Source organism: Otolemur garnettii, unplaced genomic scaffold, assembly GCF_000181295.1.
Source record: "Otolemur garnettii isolate 467f Iridium unplaced genomic scaffold, OtoGar3 scaffold00043, whole genome shotgun sequence".
NCBI classification, from domain to species: Eukaryota; Metazoa; Chordata; class Mammalia; order Primates; family Galagidae; genus Otolemur; species Otolemur garnettii.
In genome coordinates, this window is record NW_003852438.1 from 9,400,432 (window position 1) to 9,418,635 (window position 18,204).

Genomic DNA, 18,204 nt, shown 5'->3' on the forward strand with positions numbered 1-18,204 from the left:
CGAGACCCCATCCATCTCTATTAAAAATAGAAAAATTAGCCAGGTGTTGTGGTAAGTGCTTGTAGTCCTGATACTTGGGAGGCTGAGGCGGGAGGACTGTGTGAACCCAGGAGTTTGAGGTTACTGTGAGTTAGGCTGATGCCAAGGCAGCCTACCCAGGGTGACAGAGTGAAAGTCTATCTCAGAAAAAAATAAAAAGGACATATTGTCATACTAACATTTGTGACATCTTGGTTATAGCTGTGGGGCATGATAATAAATGAAATAAGCCTGACACAGACAAAAATATCACCAAATTTCTTTATTGATGTCCTAACTTCCTTATTTCGACATCTGTTTGACAGCTTAAATACAGAATGCCTTTATAAAGAAAGAAAATAATGAGAAATTCCACATCAGTAACAGACTTTATTCTTCTCGGATTGACAAGTGACCCACAGTGGCAGATTGTACTCTTCATATTTCTTCTTGTTACCTACATGCTAAGCGTGACTGGGAATCTGATCATTATCACCCTTACCCTTACAGATCCCCATCTGCAGACCCCCATGTATTTCTTCCTTCGGAATTTCTCATTTCTAGAAATATCATTCACATCCGTCTGCATCCCCAGGTTCCTTGTCACCATCATCACAGGAGACAGAACCATTTCCTATAATGGTTGTGTGGCTCAGCTATTTTTTTTCATCTTTTTGGGGGTAACCGAATTTTATCTTCTGGCTGCTATGTCCTATGACCGATATGTGGCCATCTGCAAACCTCTTCATTACACAACCATCATGAGCACCAGGGTATGTACCCTTCTTGTCTTCAGCTCTTGGCTTGCAGGATTTCTGATCATCTTTCCACCAATAATCCTTCTTCTGCAGTTGGATTTCTGTGCCTCTAATATAATTGATCATTTTATCTGTGATTCTTCTCCAATTCTGCAGCTTTCTTGTACAAACACTCACTTTCTAGAACTCATGGCATTTTTTTTAGCTGTGGTAACACTCATGGTCACCTTGACGTTAGTTATTCTCTCCTACACAAATATAATCCGGACAATTCTGAGAATTCCTTCTATGAGTCAAAGGAAAAAAGCCTTTTCCACTTGCTCCTCCCATATGATAGTTGTTTCCCTGTCTTATGGTAGTTGCATATTCATGTACATTAAGCCTTCTGCCAGGGAAAGGGTGACTTTAAGCAAAGGAGTAGCTGTGCTTAATACTTCAGTAGCTCCTCTTTTGAATCCCTTCATATACACACTAAGGAACCAGCAGGTAAAACAAGCCCTTAAAAGCATGGTCCAAAGGGTAATCTTTTCTTCAAAAAAATGAATGTGATTATGTGTAACATGTACCCCAACAGCAAAGCTGAACGGAAATCTCTCTCTCCCTCTACATTAACTATCTCTAAAGGCCTCACTTCACTCCTCCAGTTAGACATGGTTATATATCATCAACACCTCTTTATCTGATTAGCATAAAAACAAGGACTTAATTATCTTAAGTTATAGAGATAGTATTTGATTTCTTACCTGTGTAACTGAATTTTTAGGTAAATCAATAAGCACTAGTGTTTCTCATATGAAGGCAAGAGAGATTATGAATTCATCTGTAAAATAGATATTGCTATAAATTAGGAAGCTTACCTAGAACTGCATTCAAATGAAAAAATTTATTTTTTAAGAAATCTATAATTAATAATATCTCTAAAATTCTTTCCTCATTGTCACCAGGAATAACATGCTATAAAACTAAAAGTATTATTAAAGTGTCTCCTTATGTTTATTAATAAATTATGGTTAAAATGTGCAGAAACAAGCAAAGAGATGACCTTTACTTTATAGTTTGCTTTGGTAATATTTCCTAAAATAAAGATTATTTGACTGAGAATGTTTCTATCATTACCCTGATAAAATTCATATTTGTTTTCAGATTCTTCAAATTGCTACAAAACTGCTTTTCCTATTGATATGATGAAGAAAATGACAAATTAAGAATCTAGAAGGGAATATTGACATTTTTTATTTTTATACCTTATATGTATGTTGGTTCTTTACAGCCTATATGGAAAATGATGACATATGAATTCCTAAGGACTTGTCTTCCTTCATTAGTGAACCTATAGTACTATCTTTTTCTTTGTCTTTCACAGAAAGTTCTACCCCCCTTAGTTGTATCAAATTGAGGGAGGATGCCTGCAAAAAGTGAAGGCTAAAAAAACAAAGGCTTCTCAGAAACCCAAAGACTCTCTTGCAAGGTCCTTCTCATGGTAACCGGGGCCTTAAGAATTTATAAAAATTAGCTTCCTAGGTCCTTTGAAACTAACCCTTGCTGATTGCTTCTGCTTCTGCAAACCCTGCACATGATTTAACACCTCCAAATCAGAAATATTATGATAATTCCTTTGTATGTCTACTTGGGTGTCCAATAAAAGGACAGGGACAGAGCTGGGGCAGGGGGCTCATTACTTTAAGGCTGATGGCCTCTTGAGTGTCCCGGTTGGCAAATAAAGTTCCTTCCCCTTTAATCTTTGGGGAGGGTCTATTGGTTTCAATTCCCTGATCCTGTTACAAAATGAAGTGACTTTTAGGAGTATTTGAGAACTGTAAAAAATGTGTTCAAGCCCAGTTCTTACAGTTAATAAGTCCCTCAACTCCACTGTATCATTATGAAAATTGGTTGTCATGGGGAAAAGCTGTGAGTCCGACTCACTGTTAGAGGCAAAGTGGATCTGACCTTGATTTCTTGATTTTCAGCTTAGTCTGATATATAAGTTGATGTAAAGAGCTTTTTATATTTTCTAAATTCCATGACAGAAATACTACTTTCTCACAGAAGAGTGTCCTTGAGCACTCACCATGTCCTACCATTGTGCTTTTTAAAAATAGCTTACCTATATTTTTCAAACAGTTTCTAACATATTACCACAAAGTGCAAAATGAAGTGATATTCTTATTTGATTATGAATTTGTAAAGTAAGAAAATATAAAGCTGATTTTTTAAAGATTATATCAGACAGACACACAAAAGTGATAAAAAACAGAGTGTGAAAACCAACACACAAATGTTAACAAAATGAATATAAACTATATGGAGGGTACCAAAAAATGTATACCAATTTTAAGAAAGAAAAAAACTGTATTAAATTTGTAAAACTCAAGTTATGTTTTACTTATATAATTATAAGAGGTGCTCAGTGTGACTTATATTTATCTTTTGTTATCAGTATATATTTTTCTTTCTTTATTTATTTTCTTGAGACAGAGTCATACTCCATTGTATCAGCTTAGCTCACAGCCACCTCATCCTGGGCTCAAGCCATCATCCTGCTTCGGCCTCCCAGAGTGCTAGGATTAAAGGCATGAGCCCATGTTACAATTTTAATAGTTTTTTCCTTTCTTAAAATGTGTATACGTTTGGGGGGCACCTTCTATCTACAAGTGTGTGTGAGTGAGAGGGAGGGGAAAATAAGAGACCAAAGGAAAATAGACCCTCTTGATCAACAAAAATTAACTGAAGAAGTTGACTGTAATATTCTTATGATCTATTGCAAAATGTTACTTTAAAGTATTAAGGAATAATGAAGCTTTTATTGCTAAGGAGAGGTTTGGTGGGAAATGTATCAGGTATATATTAGCAGTCATGTTTTTGGAGGATTTCAGTAAACTATTTATTCTCATTTAGTGTTCACAATGTATTATATCAAAAATAATTTCCTTAATAATAGAGAAAATTATATTTCTGTAATTATCACACAAAATACAACTGTCATAACTTTTTTAATCATATGGCAATTAATGTTACATCATTGTTTTAAGGTAATAAAAATCATAAATAGTTTAATTTTCATTGGTAAATAATTATCTTGGAAGTCAATTCTATCAAATAAAGGTAAATGTTACTAAGAATGAAAATATCTTAATGTTACTACAAAGTGGAATTTCATTAATTCATATTCCCATGAAATATTCCTCAAGTTCTAGATATTAAAAACTGTTCTCCCACACAGCTACAATTACAGGCAATAAGTCACTGCATCTGCTTTCTGTGTTTCCTCTAGTAGTTTTAGAGTTTTGGGACTTACATTTAAATAATTAATTAAATTAAACATATCAAATAAATATACTAATTTTGTATATACGAAACAAATATACTAAATTCCTTTTTGTATGCAGCATGTAATGAGGGTCTAATTCATTATTCTGCATACTAATATAGTGTTACCAACTCCTTTTGTTGAAGAAACTGTAATTTCCCCCATTGTATGTTCTTAACACCTGTGTCAAAAATCAGTAGACTACAAATGCCTGGATTGATTTCTGGGCTTTTCATTCTGTTTCACTGGTCTACATGTCTGCCTTATGCCAGTACCATGATGTTTTGTACTGTATTTTGACACTAGGTAATGTGAGGACTCTAGTTGCCTTAGTTATTCAGGGTCTTCTGTGAGTTCATATAAATTTTAGAATTTTTGTTTATGTCTGTGAAGAATATCATTAGTATTTTGATAGGGATTGTAAGAAATTGGTAGATCCCATTGGGTCATATGAACATTTCAATAATTTCAATTCCTACACCTTTCAATTCATAAACACCTTTCTTCTATTTATTTGAATACCTTCTTTCTATTTGTTTGTATTTGAAGCTTCTTTCATCAAAATTTTAGTTTTCAGGGTAGAACGCTTTCATCTCCTTAGTTAAATTGATTTCTAATCATTGCATTTAAGTGGTTATTATAAGTGAAATTTCTTACTTGATTTCTTTTTCAGATAGTTCACTATTAGTGTAAGTGAACACTATTGATATTTACATGTTGATTTTGCATCCTACAACTTTAATGAATTTGTTCCTTCATTCCAACTGTGTGTGTGGGGGGGGGGGGTATTTTTAGGGTTATCTATGTACAAGATCATGTCATTTGAAAACTGGGACAATTTAACTTTGTTCTTTACAGTGTAGATGCATTTTATTTCCTTCTCTTGTATAATCATTCTGTCTAGAATGTTCAGTATTATGTTATTATAAAAAATAAGTGTTGAAAGTGAGCATGTCCGTCTTTTTCCTGATCATAGAGAAAAAGCTTTCAACTTTTCCCCATTGGGTATGATGTTAGCTGTGAGTTTGTCACATAATGGACTTTCTTGTATTGAGGTGCCATCTTTTACACTTTATTTTTTGACAGTTTTTGCCATAAAAGGAGATTGAATTTTTTCAATAGTATATTAAAATAATCATTTTGGTTTTGTCCTTCATTTTATTAATAATATGTTGTATCACATTTATTGATTTATGCATGTTGAATCAGCCTTGTCCCCCTGGTATGAATTCTACTTGATAATGATGAACAATCTTCTTGATGTGCTGTTGATGGTTTTTGTGTTTTTATGTTCGTCAGAGATATTGGCCTCTAGTTTTCCTCTTTGAATTAAATAATCTTTAATAAAATTTCTGTTGAAAACTCAGTCACAGGGAAAACACACAATTCTCTTTCCCATATCATTGAGGATTGAGAGCTCCCCGTGTTTGCTTTTGTCAACATACAGTTCCGAGAGGATGAAACATGGGTCAGAGGTGACTGGAGGTCAGAGAGGACTTCTTGGTAAGCACTCTGTTTTAAAGAGCTGTGCATGGCCTCCTTCCCTTTGTCTCTGTTTAGCTTTATTGCATTTAGTTTGATGAAAATATTTAAAACTTTTAACTTAGTGTACATCCACTTGCTTGGAAAGCGCTTTCATGAGCCCCACAATTTCCCAGCAGTATGTTTCTAGGATGACTGAACTGTACTAAGACTTTTGACCTAAGATGCTACAATACAAACTTCCCTGTCCTCCGGTTAGCAAGTGGTATTTCTAATAGGAATCTAGACAGGGCACAGTCAAGAAAAGGCTCATATTTTAAAACTTGCACCAGTTATAAACGGTACTGGGAGAGCTCTTCATCATTCATGTGTCTCAAGCAGCACATAGCATATTCCCACACCTGCTGGTCTGGAAAGTTGAAATGCCCTGGGTGGCAGAGGGGTGCTGTGTAGGCCAAACCTAAAGCAGCGCCTGAAGCTGAGCAGCATTCTCAAGTTTATTCCATTTGGTGGACAGCTATAATTATGGCAGTGACTGTGGGAAATTATCTCTGCAGTCTTGATGCGAAGTTCAAATAGGATCCATTTCATTCTCATACAAGGGATCCCTGTCCAAGATTTCCTTCAGTACAGCAAGCAATTTCTTTCCATTGACACATTAGTACACTCATGGCATGCAATCTCAGTTCCTTTTCCAATAATCTTCTCAAAGGGGTGGGTGATAACAAGGTTATTTTTTATTCACTGAAACTTAATATGCAAAGCTGTTGCATTTTCATTATATGAACTTGTTTGAACAGTTCCCATTGGAATCAACATTTCTCCAAGTTTATCAGGACCTGATGACCATCTGTGCAATATTATGTCTCCAAATCTCAACTGGCCTTAAAAGTCAGAAAGTCAAAAACCATGCTATAAGGATAATGTTTTCCAGCCTTCCGTATGGTCTGATCTTTAGAGGGATTCATAGTTTAGTTGATTTCTTCCTTTTTTACTTCTTCCAAAAACTGTATAAACAACAAAGCATATTCAAGTCATTCTCAGCAAGTAATAAGTACTAATATCAAATTCCAGTGGTTCATTCCAAATGTGATCATTTTCTCCCAATAATTCTGAGCTTACAGTGGTTTTATACAGGAGCTCAATACCACAAGAAAGACCAGCTATGACATGAACTTAATCAGGACAATCTGGAAAGGATTGCTTTTTCCTCAAACATGAGAAATTAATTCATATTTTCTTTGGTGGTAAAGGAGGAGTGAGGTTCATTTATGGCAGCCAGCCTCTACAACAACCATTTCCAGTTCATACATTTTCTTGGCCTTTCGGCATTCCCCAAATGTAAGGTGAAGCAGCATCTTGCTCTTTGCACAGATCTGGATATACTGGAGCTGAGTTAGTGTGTGATCACAAATACATACTCAGCTCTTCCATTAACTTACAATACCTAATCACAGGGGCTAGCTTCATCTGCCTTCCAGTGAATAGTGAATTTTTTGAATGCCAATTCATTTATTTTGATATTATTTTCATGTTAGAGCACACTTGAAAGCTAAACACATCCTGCTGGGCTTTTTTTCTATTTTCTCTTTTCTTTAAATAGATTTAGTGAGTTTTTGTTACATGGCTAAATCACACATGAGTCAATGGGCACTTGAGCTTCTTCCATGACTTAGCAATAATGAATTGGGCTTCAATAAACATTCTGGTGCAAAAAAAGAAAAAAACTAAGGTTGTTAATATATCCATCACTTGAATAGTGTACATTGTACTTAATGGGTAATTTTTCATCCCATAGACCCTCCCACTTTTCCTGTTCTGAGTTTTCCATACCAACTCTGTATGACCAAGCATCGTCAATGCTCAGCAACCACTCTTAAATGAAAACTTGTGGTATTTGGTTCTCTGTTCCTGGGTTACTTCAGTATGACCTCCAGTTTCACTCAAGTTGCTGCAAAAGGCGTTATGTCATTATTTCTGCTGGTGATAATATTCCATGGTACATGTATGTATGTATGGGAATTCACATTCTCTCTATCTAGTCTTGGTTGATGGGCTCTTAGGTTGCTTTCATACCTTTGCAATTATGATTTGTATTGTGATAAACATATGAGTGCAAGTGTCTTTTTAATAAAATGACTTCTTTTCCAGTGGGTAGATTCCCAGTAGCAGTATTGCTGGATTGCCTAGTATGTCTACATTTAGTTCTTTGAGAAAATTCCATATTGCTTTCCATAGTTGCAGTCCACAAATTTACATTCCTGCCAACAGTGTATAAACACTCCATTCTCACTGCATCCATGTCAGTAGCTTTTTTTAAAATTATGACATTCTGACATAGGTAAGGAAATATCTTCTGATTTTATTTTTTTAATTTCAAATTAATATGAGGTACAAATTTTTAGGTTACATTGTTATCACTTCTATGGGATAGAGTAGAGAATCCAGAGATGAAGCCAGCCACGATCACCATTTGATCTTTGATAAGCCTAACAAAAACATGTACTGGGGAAAAGAAACCCCATTTAATAAATGATGCTGAGAGAACTGGTTAGCCTCATGTAGAAATCTGAAACCAGACCCACACATCTCACTATTGACAAAAATTTATCCTTGTTGGATAATAGTTTTAAATTTAAGGCATGAAAAAGAAAATCCAGGAAAGAGTGTGGGGGAAATGCTTGAAAATATTGGCCTTGGAAAAGGTTTTATGGGGAAGGCCCCTGGGAAATTGCAGCAGTTTCAAAAATAAATGAATTGGATTTGATCAAGATTAAAAGCTTTTGCACAGCTAAGGGTACCACAACCAAAGCAAGCAGATAGCCTTCACAACAGGAGAAGATTTTTTCATGTTGCAAATCTGACAAAGGCCTGATAACCAGACTCTACAGAGAACTCAAATTAATCAACAAGAAAACACCAAAGGCCCCCTTTATAAGTGGGCAAAAGACTTGAACAGAAACTTTTCTGATGATGACAGAATTGGCCAATAAACATATGAAGAACATGCTCATCATTTTTAATCATCAGAGAAATGCAAATCAAACCACCTTGATATATCACCTAACTCCAGTAAGATTAGCCCCATCTGCAGATGTTGGCATGGATGTGGGGAGAAAGGATCACTGGGGGATTACAAACTAGTACAACCTTTATGGAAAGAAGTATGGAGAACTTTTGAAGAACTAAAGTCCACCTTCCATTTGATCCCACAATTCCATTACTAGGTATCTACTCAGAAAAACAAAAATCATTTTACCACACAGACATTTGCACCAGAATGTTTATTCCAGCTCAGTTCATAATTTCCAAGTCATGGAAGCAACCCAAATGCCCATCAACCACAAATGGATTAACAAACTGTGGCATATGTACACCACAGGGTACTATTTAGCCTTAAGAAAAGATGAAGACTTTACATCTTTTATGTTTACCTGGACGGAAGTGAAATATATTCTTCTTAGTGAAGTATCTCAAGAATGGAAAAAAAAAATCCAATCTACTCAACACTAATATGAAACAATTACACGCCCACATGAATGATCAAACACAAATATATTCCAGCAAGGAGAGGAGAGAAGAGGGAGGGGGCAGGAGGAGAGGGAGGGTGACTGGAAGGAGAGGGAGGGCAATTGGTGGGAGGAGGGAGAGCAACTGGCAGGTTCTCACCTAATATGCACAATGTGAAGGTGCTCAGCACACCTCCTGAGGGAAGGTCCCTTCTATAGTTTTCAAAATGAACAACTACAGTAAGCTTTCCTCCATATGGCTTATCTTCAAAGATGGATAGTGGATATGTTCATTCTAATTTTTTTAACTGTTGGGGATTAATTGAGGGATATGTTTGTTTTAGCCAGTCCATCCAGATAATTCAACAAGTAATTGCCTCTTTTCCTCATTGAATTTGTGTATTTTTCTTTGAAATTCATGCACTTAGGATCCTTTGAGGTACCAAGTTCCTACGGATCTTTTCCCTCCTATTTCCCAGTCTAGTTTTTCTCCTAGGTCACAACTTCTTTTTGCTGAGTTGATAATTGTAAGAAAAGGTCTGACATGGCAGAGTCTTCGTGTTTCTTCTTCAAGTTCCTTATATAAAAAGCAGGTTGATTCACACATGCAAACAAATGAGTCAATTTCCATACCCAGAATAAACATCAGGTAATTGTGAACATGCTTCAAGATGATAGCTTCCTGAGGTACCTCCAACCGGAGGCCCTCAAAATGATGGGCCCATTTCAGTCTTTTAGGCACCACAGCATTAGTTATTTTTTAAAAGTGGAGTTTCCATGGCAAACTATTTCAGATTACATGATACACTCTGTGTGTGGTACACGCCACCCCACTGCTGGATACCACTGTGGGTATGTGGTCAGCAGCCCAGGCTGCTGCAACCACGCTGCTCTGGTTTCCCCAATTCCCACCTCTCTCATCAGTACTACACCTGCCAGCCATCCCCTGCCATTGCCCACCTGATCTCTCAGAGAAATGGAGTATGTGCTCTCTGCTGCCTTCTCTGCACTCACAAAGACCATGGTTTAAAATTTTATAAAGAACCCTGCGGAGATGAGGTGGTGCTATTCTCATCACATCATTTCTTGGCTACATGCTGTTAATATAATTTACATTGATGATATTTACCTTAATCACTTGCTGAAAGTGGTTTCTTCACTTAAGCTTATTATTATTCCCTTTTCATGATCTGTTCTTTAGAAGTGAATTATTAAGTTCAATCTAATCTTCTGGAAAAGAAATTCATCTCCATATTCTGGAATGAGTAATATTTACATTTATTATTTGGGACATTTTTGTAGGGAAGATTTATTTATTATTCCACATTCAGGCATCCTCAAACTACTGCCCACGGGCCACATGCAACCCACCTAGGACACTTATCCAGCCTGCCAGGTGTTTTTGCTGCCACTGCCTGTCCTGCTTAGCAGTTGACTTGTCCCTGGGCCTGCAGTCTGGCCCTCCAATGATCTGAGGGACAGTGAACTGGCACCCTGTTTAAAAAGTCTGAGGATCCCCTACATCAAGTGGACTAATGAATATTCAATATGTATCACTGTCATGCCACCACTTCTCTCTCTCTCTTTCTTTCTTTTTTTTTTTTTTTTTTTTTAGCTACTTGTTACTTTTTATCACTATGATATGGTCTGGGTTCATCTCATCATTTACTTACCCAGCCCTAGAATCATCTTTCCTATGGGGCTCTAGTTCCATTTACTGGGGAATGGCATTTAGAAACTGCAGAGAAGTCATGACTAACACTTTCTGGTTGGATTCTGACTCTGTCTTTTCTTCCTATTTCTTTTCTTGTTTATGTTTCCTTGATTTCTGTTATCAAAATATACTCTCAGCTCATCCTGTGTTTTTTCTACCTCACATTTGAAATCACAATTTCTAACAAGAATTCTGGTACTTTTTATTAGAAAGTCATGTTTAGAAACAATGTCATGTTGCTTAATGTGTTCATTGATAGACAGGTGGTGCTCTTTCTAGCACATGCAGTTAATAGATCTAGGAAATATATATAATATAATATAATATAACATAATAACAATCATAACCACACACATATATAGTTATTTTTAATTTTATTATATCTGATTTTTCTATATTATTCACATTTTGTAGTTGAAGATAAATTCAACTCTAATCTCTACTAATAGTCTTCATTCTGCAATCTATTTTATCTGAAGGCAATAGAGCTTGACCAGATTGTGTTTTTGCTTAGTATTTTTGTGGAATATTTTACTTTGATTTTGACTTCACAAGTTTCTCTGCCACTTACCCAGACACAGTGCTGGGTCTAGCACGTATTTCTATGTCTTTTCTAGGGATTCAGATCCCTTCCCCCGGGTCCTCACATAGATGACCATCAGTGCCCTCAGGCTATAGTTTTACATCTCTACGCTCTGAAATTTAAGACTTTTTCTTAATTTAAGTTTTTATTAAGTCATAACTGTATACATTTATGGGGTGCAATGTGATGATTTGATATACAATGTGGAATCCTCAAATCAAAGTGATTAACACAAGCATGACCTCACTTACTTATTTTTGTGGTAAGACTTTTATAATTTACTCTTAGTTGTTTTAAAATGTACCCTTGCACTGTGCACATTAGGTGAGATCTCACCAAATGCCTCCCTCCTCCCTCCACTCACCCAACTGTCCAGTTCCCCTCACGCTTTTGTTTTTTAATGGAGATATGGGAGACGAGTCTTGCCAGAGTTTCATAGGTGACTGACATTTCTCTCCTTACATTAGCTGCCCTCAGGCTACATTTTTGTTGTTGTTGTTTTTCCTTGAATATTTGGTTTTGTCTCATCGAGGATATAGGGAAATGGATCTGAGAGGAATTTCAGCTGTGGCTGCTGTTGCCCTGTCTTCCAGCACCATGGAGAGTGCTTTCTCAGTCGTCTACCTGGTTAGCTTCCTGGACCAAATGCCTGGAAAAGTCAAGATCCCTCGCTGTTTGTCACCCCAAATGGCCCCACGCTCTGATGCTAGTCCTCATTTAGTAAGCTGTAAATATTTCTGACTGAATGCTTAAGCTTTCTATAGGCTTATATGACAGTAAAGTAATTTCTGACAAATAAGCAAGCACTTGGGTCCTATTTCTCCCTTCTGGTACTTGCTTCTCTCTAAAATTAAGGCTATTTGTCTTTTCTGAAACCTCAATTCTTTCATGACTTTAGGGAAAATCATTCATTTACAGTTTATCAGCTTTTTATCTCATTATAAGAATAGGAACAATGGGTTTTTTAAAAACCTTTTTAAAGTGATGCCCATTTTAAATGGAAACCCTTGATTATTTTTTAATCATTCCTAGTTGTCTCAAGTAGTATCATCCAAGGCCACATGGTTAAAATTGTTTTTATTTAAGTGTGGCCTGCATCCCTTAGTGTTTTCTGTCTCTAGAGATTTTTTTTTGTTTGGATTCAAAAAGAAATCCACGTATTTATTTAAATTCACTGAATGAAGTACATGTGTTTTACTGTTAAATCAAATTTTTCCCTAGGAAAATAACAGAAATAATGAAACAAAAGTCTGCAGATCATCTTCTCTTCTTAATAGTAATTTGTGGAGAAATAAAATTGTAGATTGTTTAAATTAACTATAAATATGATTACATACTTTTATAATATGATATGGTTATCTGTCATCCTTAAGTTATTAATTATCAGACTAGAGTACCCTCTTGTTTATAGATTTAACTGCTCCTCCAATATGGTTTCTGTTTTTCTTTACATTCACCTTGGTAAAAATAACTAATATCCTCAGAACTTCCTTATAAAAGAGGCAATGGATCATTTTCACTTATATAATTTCCTTCCGTAAACAGAGCCTTTACAATCCAGCCTGTGCAGGAGTAAGGTAGAGTGGGGAATGATTGAATGTACAGACAAGCTGAGGAAGAGAACATCACAGGAACAATATTGAATGAAACACTTTGGTAACTTTGGAAGATAATAAGATGGAGATATGTGAATTGACATAGGTAGGAAAAGCTGAAACTTTTTAGATATAATAAAGAACTTAAGTGTGGTGTCCCATATCTATAATCCTAGCACTCTGGGAGGCTGAAGTGGGAGGATTGCTTGAGGCCAAAAGTTTGAGACCAGCCTGTGCTAGAGCTGTCTCCAAAAACTATGATAATTAGCCAAGTGTGGTAACATGCACCTGTAGTCCCAACTTCTTGGGAGTTGAGAAAGGAAGATAATTTGAGCCCAGGAGTTTGAGGCTGCAGTGAGCTATGATGACCACACGGCACTCTAGCCCAGGTGACAGAGACAGACTCTGTCTAAAAATGAAAGAAAGAAAAAAAAGAAAGAAACGGATTAAAATTATCTTCTGAAGTCTTACATCCATAAGTACAAGACATTTGTGTATAAAGAGTATATGATGAAAACTCTCACAATCGTAAAACACACAGCAGAGGATCTAATGCAACAAATTTGAAACAAGCTACACTAAATAAAAATAAGGTAATTTTTAGTTATACAATAATCAAATATAAAATAGAAATAAGAAAAGAAAAATAATAATCCTCAGTACCATTTTATATGAAAATAGGAGAAAGATACTTCAAACTTTCCCATCCTTTCTCCCCAGATTCAAAGGACAGGTTTTGTGTCATTTGTTTTTAATTTAAAAATTAAAAGATTTTTCTGTTCTGAAAAGTTCTTAAATGGGAAAGAGAGTTCTATTTTAGTACATGATCATGCATCACTAATAAATAAGTCTATTCTCTGTAAAAGAAAGTATAAAAAGGGATGTATGGTGAATAGTGGTGGGCGTTGATAGCTATAACACACAAATCACAAGATTTTTTGGGGGGGAATATTGGGCATATACCATGTTGATTCTACATTTAATTGATTCTTTTAATTCAAAAGATCAAATAAACAGGCAGAAGGAATAATAGACTATGTAACACCAAAAAAAATGCTAGTGGGAATGTTTATAATACTCTGCCTCTCCAGTATTACAGAGTGTTATGGACAGCAACTCCATTATTCCTCCATTATCTGAAAAGATAAATTAAACCAGATAAAGGCGGAATGGTGGAGTTGTTGTCTAAGAAATTAAATTTAAATCAGTAAAATGCTGATTAGATGTCTAATTAATCTAATTAATTTGTTATCTCATTAGATGTCTAATTTAATATATCTGTATTTGTGCCTTTTTAATAATTTTATAGAAACACAGGAACTTACACAACTGAATAAAAGCATCTCTTACTAGTGAATGTTCTCTTAAGACTAATAGAATATTAATAAATACTCAGAGCATAGTATGTGGAATAGAAAGGGAAAAAGGGGTGTGTGTAAAGAGACACTACTGAGAGAAAATGTGGCACATTGCAAGATGGGTAATACTTTTGTTTGCATTAGACTATATATTTTGAAATCTTAAACATAACATTTAATGTGCTTCTAAATTATACTATGTACATAGCTGATCTCTGAATCTCAGGATAGATTTTTAAATGTTTTAGGGTAACTGCTTTTCCAGGTCAGTGGTAATGTATTCACATAAAAGGTAAACATTGCATAGCTGTTATTTGCATTAGGGTTTGAATTTTAAAATCTAGATACAAATTGAAGATGTAACGCTTACTTGCTGTGTGACATTGAGATAGTCTAGTTTTGACTGTTTAAATTGGCTTTCAGTACAAGTCCTCTTGACTATCTGGAAAAGGCCGCTTTTGTTTATGCTAGCATAGGTATTTGGAGATAACTAAGCCTAAATGTGAATACTTACATAGGTTTACTAAGTTTCTGGAAGCATCACAAATTTAGTAATACATTAACATTATGTGGTATAAGAATAAAATATTTCCTAAAGATTTATAAAATAAAGTTAATATTTTAAAATTTAACAAGGGATCTCATATTCTGGGCATATTTATGCTAGAAAAATATAAAGTATTAGATTTCCAAAATGTATTCTTTGTGGAAAATAATGAAGATAAACAGAGGAACTAAGTTGAAAGAATGAAGTGATTTTAGGAATGAATAAGAAAACATCATGGAACAGAAAATACCATTAGAATGATAAAAATCTAGGAATAGGTAAAATAGCTATTTATGAGTGAATATAGTTATTACATAATAATACAAACATTTTAAAAAGTGATATATCAAAGCATATTTCAGATAGGCTACAATTTCAAATACACTAGAGTGATATCCTTTTATAAAGCTAAAATTTTATTTTAAAGTAATAAAGATACATTTTTCTACTATATTCTTGAGAGCTTGTTTCACTTGCTTATTTCTTAAGGTGTATATAAATGGATTTAAGGCAGGTGCAACAGAGGTGCTGAGTACTGCTACTTCCTTATTTAAAGCTACCCTTTCCTCTGCAGAAGGTTTGATATACATAAAAATACAACTGCCATAAGAGATGGAGACAACAATCATGTGGGAGGAACAGGTAGAAAAAGCCTTCTTCCTCTGCTGGGCAGAAGGGATCTTCAGAATTGTTCTTATGATATTTGCATACGAAAACATTACCAATGCCAATGTAATAAGGAGTGAGATAATGGCTAGAACAAAACTTAACAATTCTATGACCCGAGTGTCTGTGCAGGAAAGTTTCAGAACAGGAGAATAGTCACACGCAAAGTGGTCAATAACATTGGCATCACAGAATTCCAACCTCAGGCCCATGATAAGTCCAGGAGAGATTGTTAACAAACCAGCCAACCAACAGGCCATAACCAGCCGGTGGCAGACTCTGGGGCTCATAATGGTTGCATAATGAAGGGGTTTGCAGATGGCCACATAGCGGTCATAAGACATGGCAGCCAAAAGAAAAAACTGTGATACGCCACAAAAAATGATAAAAAATAATTGTGTTACACAAGCATCATAAGAAATAGTTTTATCCATAGTTGCTATGCTGACCAGGAATCTCGGGATGCAGACAGATGTCAATGAAATTTCTAAAAAGGAGAAGTTCCAAAGGAAGAAATACATTGGTGTTTTAAGTTGGGAATCCAGCAAGGTGAGCAGGATAATAATCAGATTTCCAGTGACACTCAGTAAATATGCCAGAAATAGAAAAAGAAAAATTACAATTTGCCAATTTGGGTCATCTGTCAGGCCTAAAAGAATGAATGTTGTCACCACTGTATGGTTTCTCATGGTTAAATTCTTCCTGAAGTCCATCAGGTCTGAAAAAAATAAATAAATGATTAACCTATGTTTAAAAGTCTTCACCTAGTATAGGTTTAAAAGCAATATGCAGAACTAAATAACTCAATTAAAACACATACACTTTTCTTTTTTCTCTGGTTTTAACCATTTTACCTAGAAGTCATTTTACCTAGAACCATTTTACCTAGACCCAGGTTTGGTTCTACTTTTTAGTATCTTTTTCTGTATACTCACTTTTCTAATTCTCTTTACAGATTCTCTTACTTTGGGAAAAAAATGCTTTTATTATACCCTAATATAAGTAACTGTGTGTTTCTCTGCCTTAAAGTTCCAAAATACTAAGACATAACTGTAATATTCCAAATTCCGCAAGAAATCATTTTTAGATCAGTTAATCCCTCTATTGTTAAAATGTTCTTAGTTTCTTTAAGTGAGAAATAGCTTTTCTGTACACTTCTATACTTTAAAGAGCTAATCAGGACTTAACTTTTGTACCTAATACTTTTGAAATCATTATTTTCTGATAATATATTTCTGGTTTGCCTTTGATTTTTTCAGTACTACCAATTAGAACGTTTTCAATGGAGTGACTATTAATGAATTTTAGTACTCTGCATATCTCACAATTAGCACAATTTCACAATTAAGTGAAATTTTTACTTGAAATTTTTAATTAATTTACTCGATTTTTTAGTCTTTTTTAACTTCATGAGTAATTTTATCAATGTGAGAAATACTTTACCTTTGGGCTATTTGAGTACTCAATCCTTTACTAACTATTAAAGAAAATACACCAGTTTTCTTTATTTTTTATTAAGTCATAACTTTATACTTTTCTAGAGTACAATGTAGTGATTTGATATACAACATGGAATGCTTAAATCAAACTGATTAATATACCTATCTCTTCACTTACTTATTTTTTGTGGTAAGACATTGACAGTTTACTCTTAGCTGTTTAGAAATATAATTTAGTATTGTGCACATTAGTTGAGATCCCATCAAATGCCCTCCCTCCTCCCACCAAACACTTTCTCCCTTCCCCTCCCTCTTCCCCTCTCTATCCGCCTTTTAAACTATATTTGCATTTTATTATTCATAAGAGAGTGTGTTTTTATATTGGTTTCATAATAATATTGAGTATACTGGAAACTTTTTTTCCATTCTTGAGATACATTACTAAGAAAGATGTCTTTCAATGCCATCCAGGTAAACATAGATGATGTGAAGTCTCCATCTTCTTTTATAGCTGATGGTATTTCATGATATATATATACACACCACAGTTTGTTGATTCATTCATGAATTGATGGGCATTTGAGCTGCTTCCATGACTTGTCAATTATGAATTGGGCTGCAATAAATATTCTGGTCTTTGTTGTGAAAGGAGTTTTTTTCTTCTGGATAGATACCTAGTTATGGAATTGCAGGAAAGTCAACCTTTAGAGTCTTAAGAATTCTCCATCCTTTTTACCAAAAAGGCTGTATTAGTTTGCAATCCCAACAGCAGTGTAAGCTGTGTTCCCTTCTCTCCACATCCATGCCAACATCTGTAGTTTGGGGACTTTGTGATGTGAGCTAATCTTACTGGAGTTAGGTGATATCTCAGTGTGATTGGATTTGCATTTCTCTGATGATTAAAGGATATGAGCATGTTTTTATGTATTTGTTGACCATGCACCTGTCATCTTCAGGAAAGTTTCTGTTCAGGTCTCTTGCCCACAAAGAAATGGAGCATGTTTGTTCTTTTATTATTAATTAGATTTCTCTGTAGATTCTAGTTATCAGACATTTGTCAGAATCATAACACACAAAAATCTCCTCCCATTCAGAAGGCTGTCTGTTTGCTTTTGTCATAGTGCCCTTAGCTGTGCTGAAGCTTTGTTGCTTGATCAAATCCCAGTAATAGATTTTTGGTGTTGCTTCAATTGCCAGGGGAATCTTCCTCATAAAATATTTTCCTAGG

General features: G+C 35.1%; 2 protein-coding genes and 1 pseudogene across 2 annotated transcripts; 1 reads left to right on the forward strand and 2 right to left on the reverse strand.

The window, feature by feature from the left end:
* Positions 1–380: 380 nt before the first annotated feature.
* LOC100955972 (olfactory receptor 6C75) lies at positions 381–1,319 on the forward strand. Its single transcript, XM_003790478.1, has one exon. It carries the CDS (start codon positions 381–383, stop codon positions 1,317–1,319), a length of 939 nt encoding a protein of 312 aa, XP_003790526.1.
* Positions 1,320–5,446: 4,127 nt separating this feature from the next.
* Positions 5,447–6,603, reverse strand: LOC100958072 (annotated as a pseudogene).
* An 8,684-nt stretch (positions 6,604–15,287) lies between these two features.
* On the reverse strand, positions 15,288–16,226 carry LOC100958388 (olfactory receptor 6C74-like). Its single transcript, XM_003790648.1, has one exon. The coding sequence runs from the start codon at positions 16,224–16,226 to the stop codon at positions 15,288–15,290; it is 939 nt and encodes a 312-aa protein (XP_003790696.1).
* Positions 16,227–18,204: the final 1,978 nt, after the last annotated feature.

What these genes read in the sequence shown, in the direction of transcription:
- LOC100955972 (XM_003790478.1), top strand. Translation starts at nt 381, where the DNA reads ATGAGAAATTCCACATCAGTAACAGACTTTATTCTTCTCGGATTGACA.
- LOC100958388 (XM_003790648.1), bottom strand. Translation starts at nt 16,226, where the DNA reads ATGAGAAACCATACAGTGGTGACAACATTCATTCTTTTAGGCCTGACA.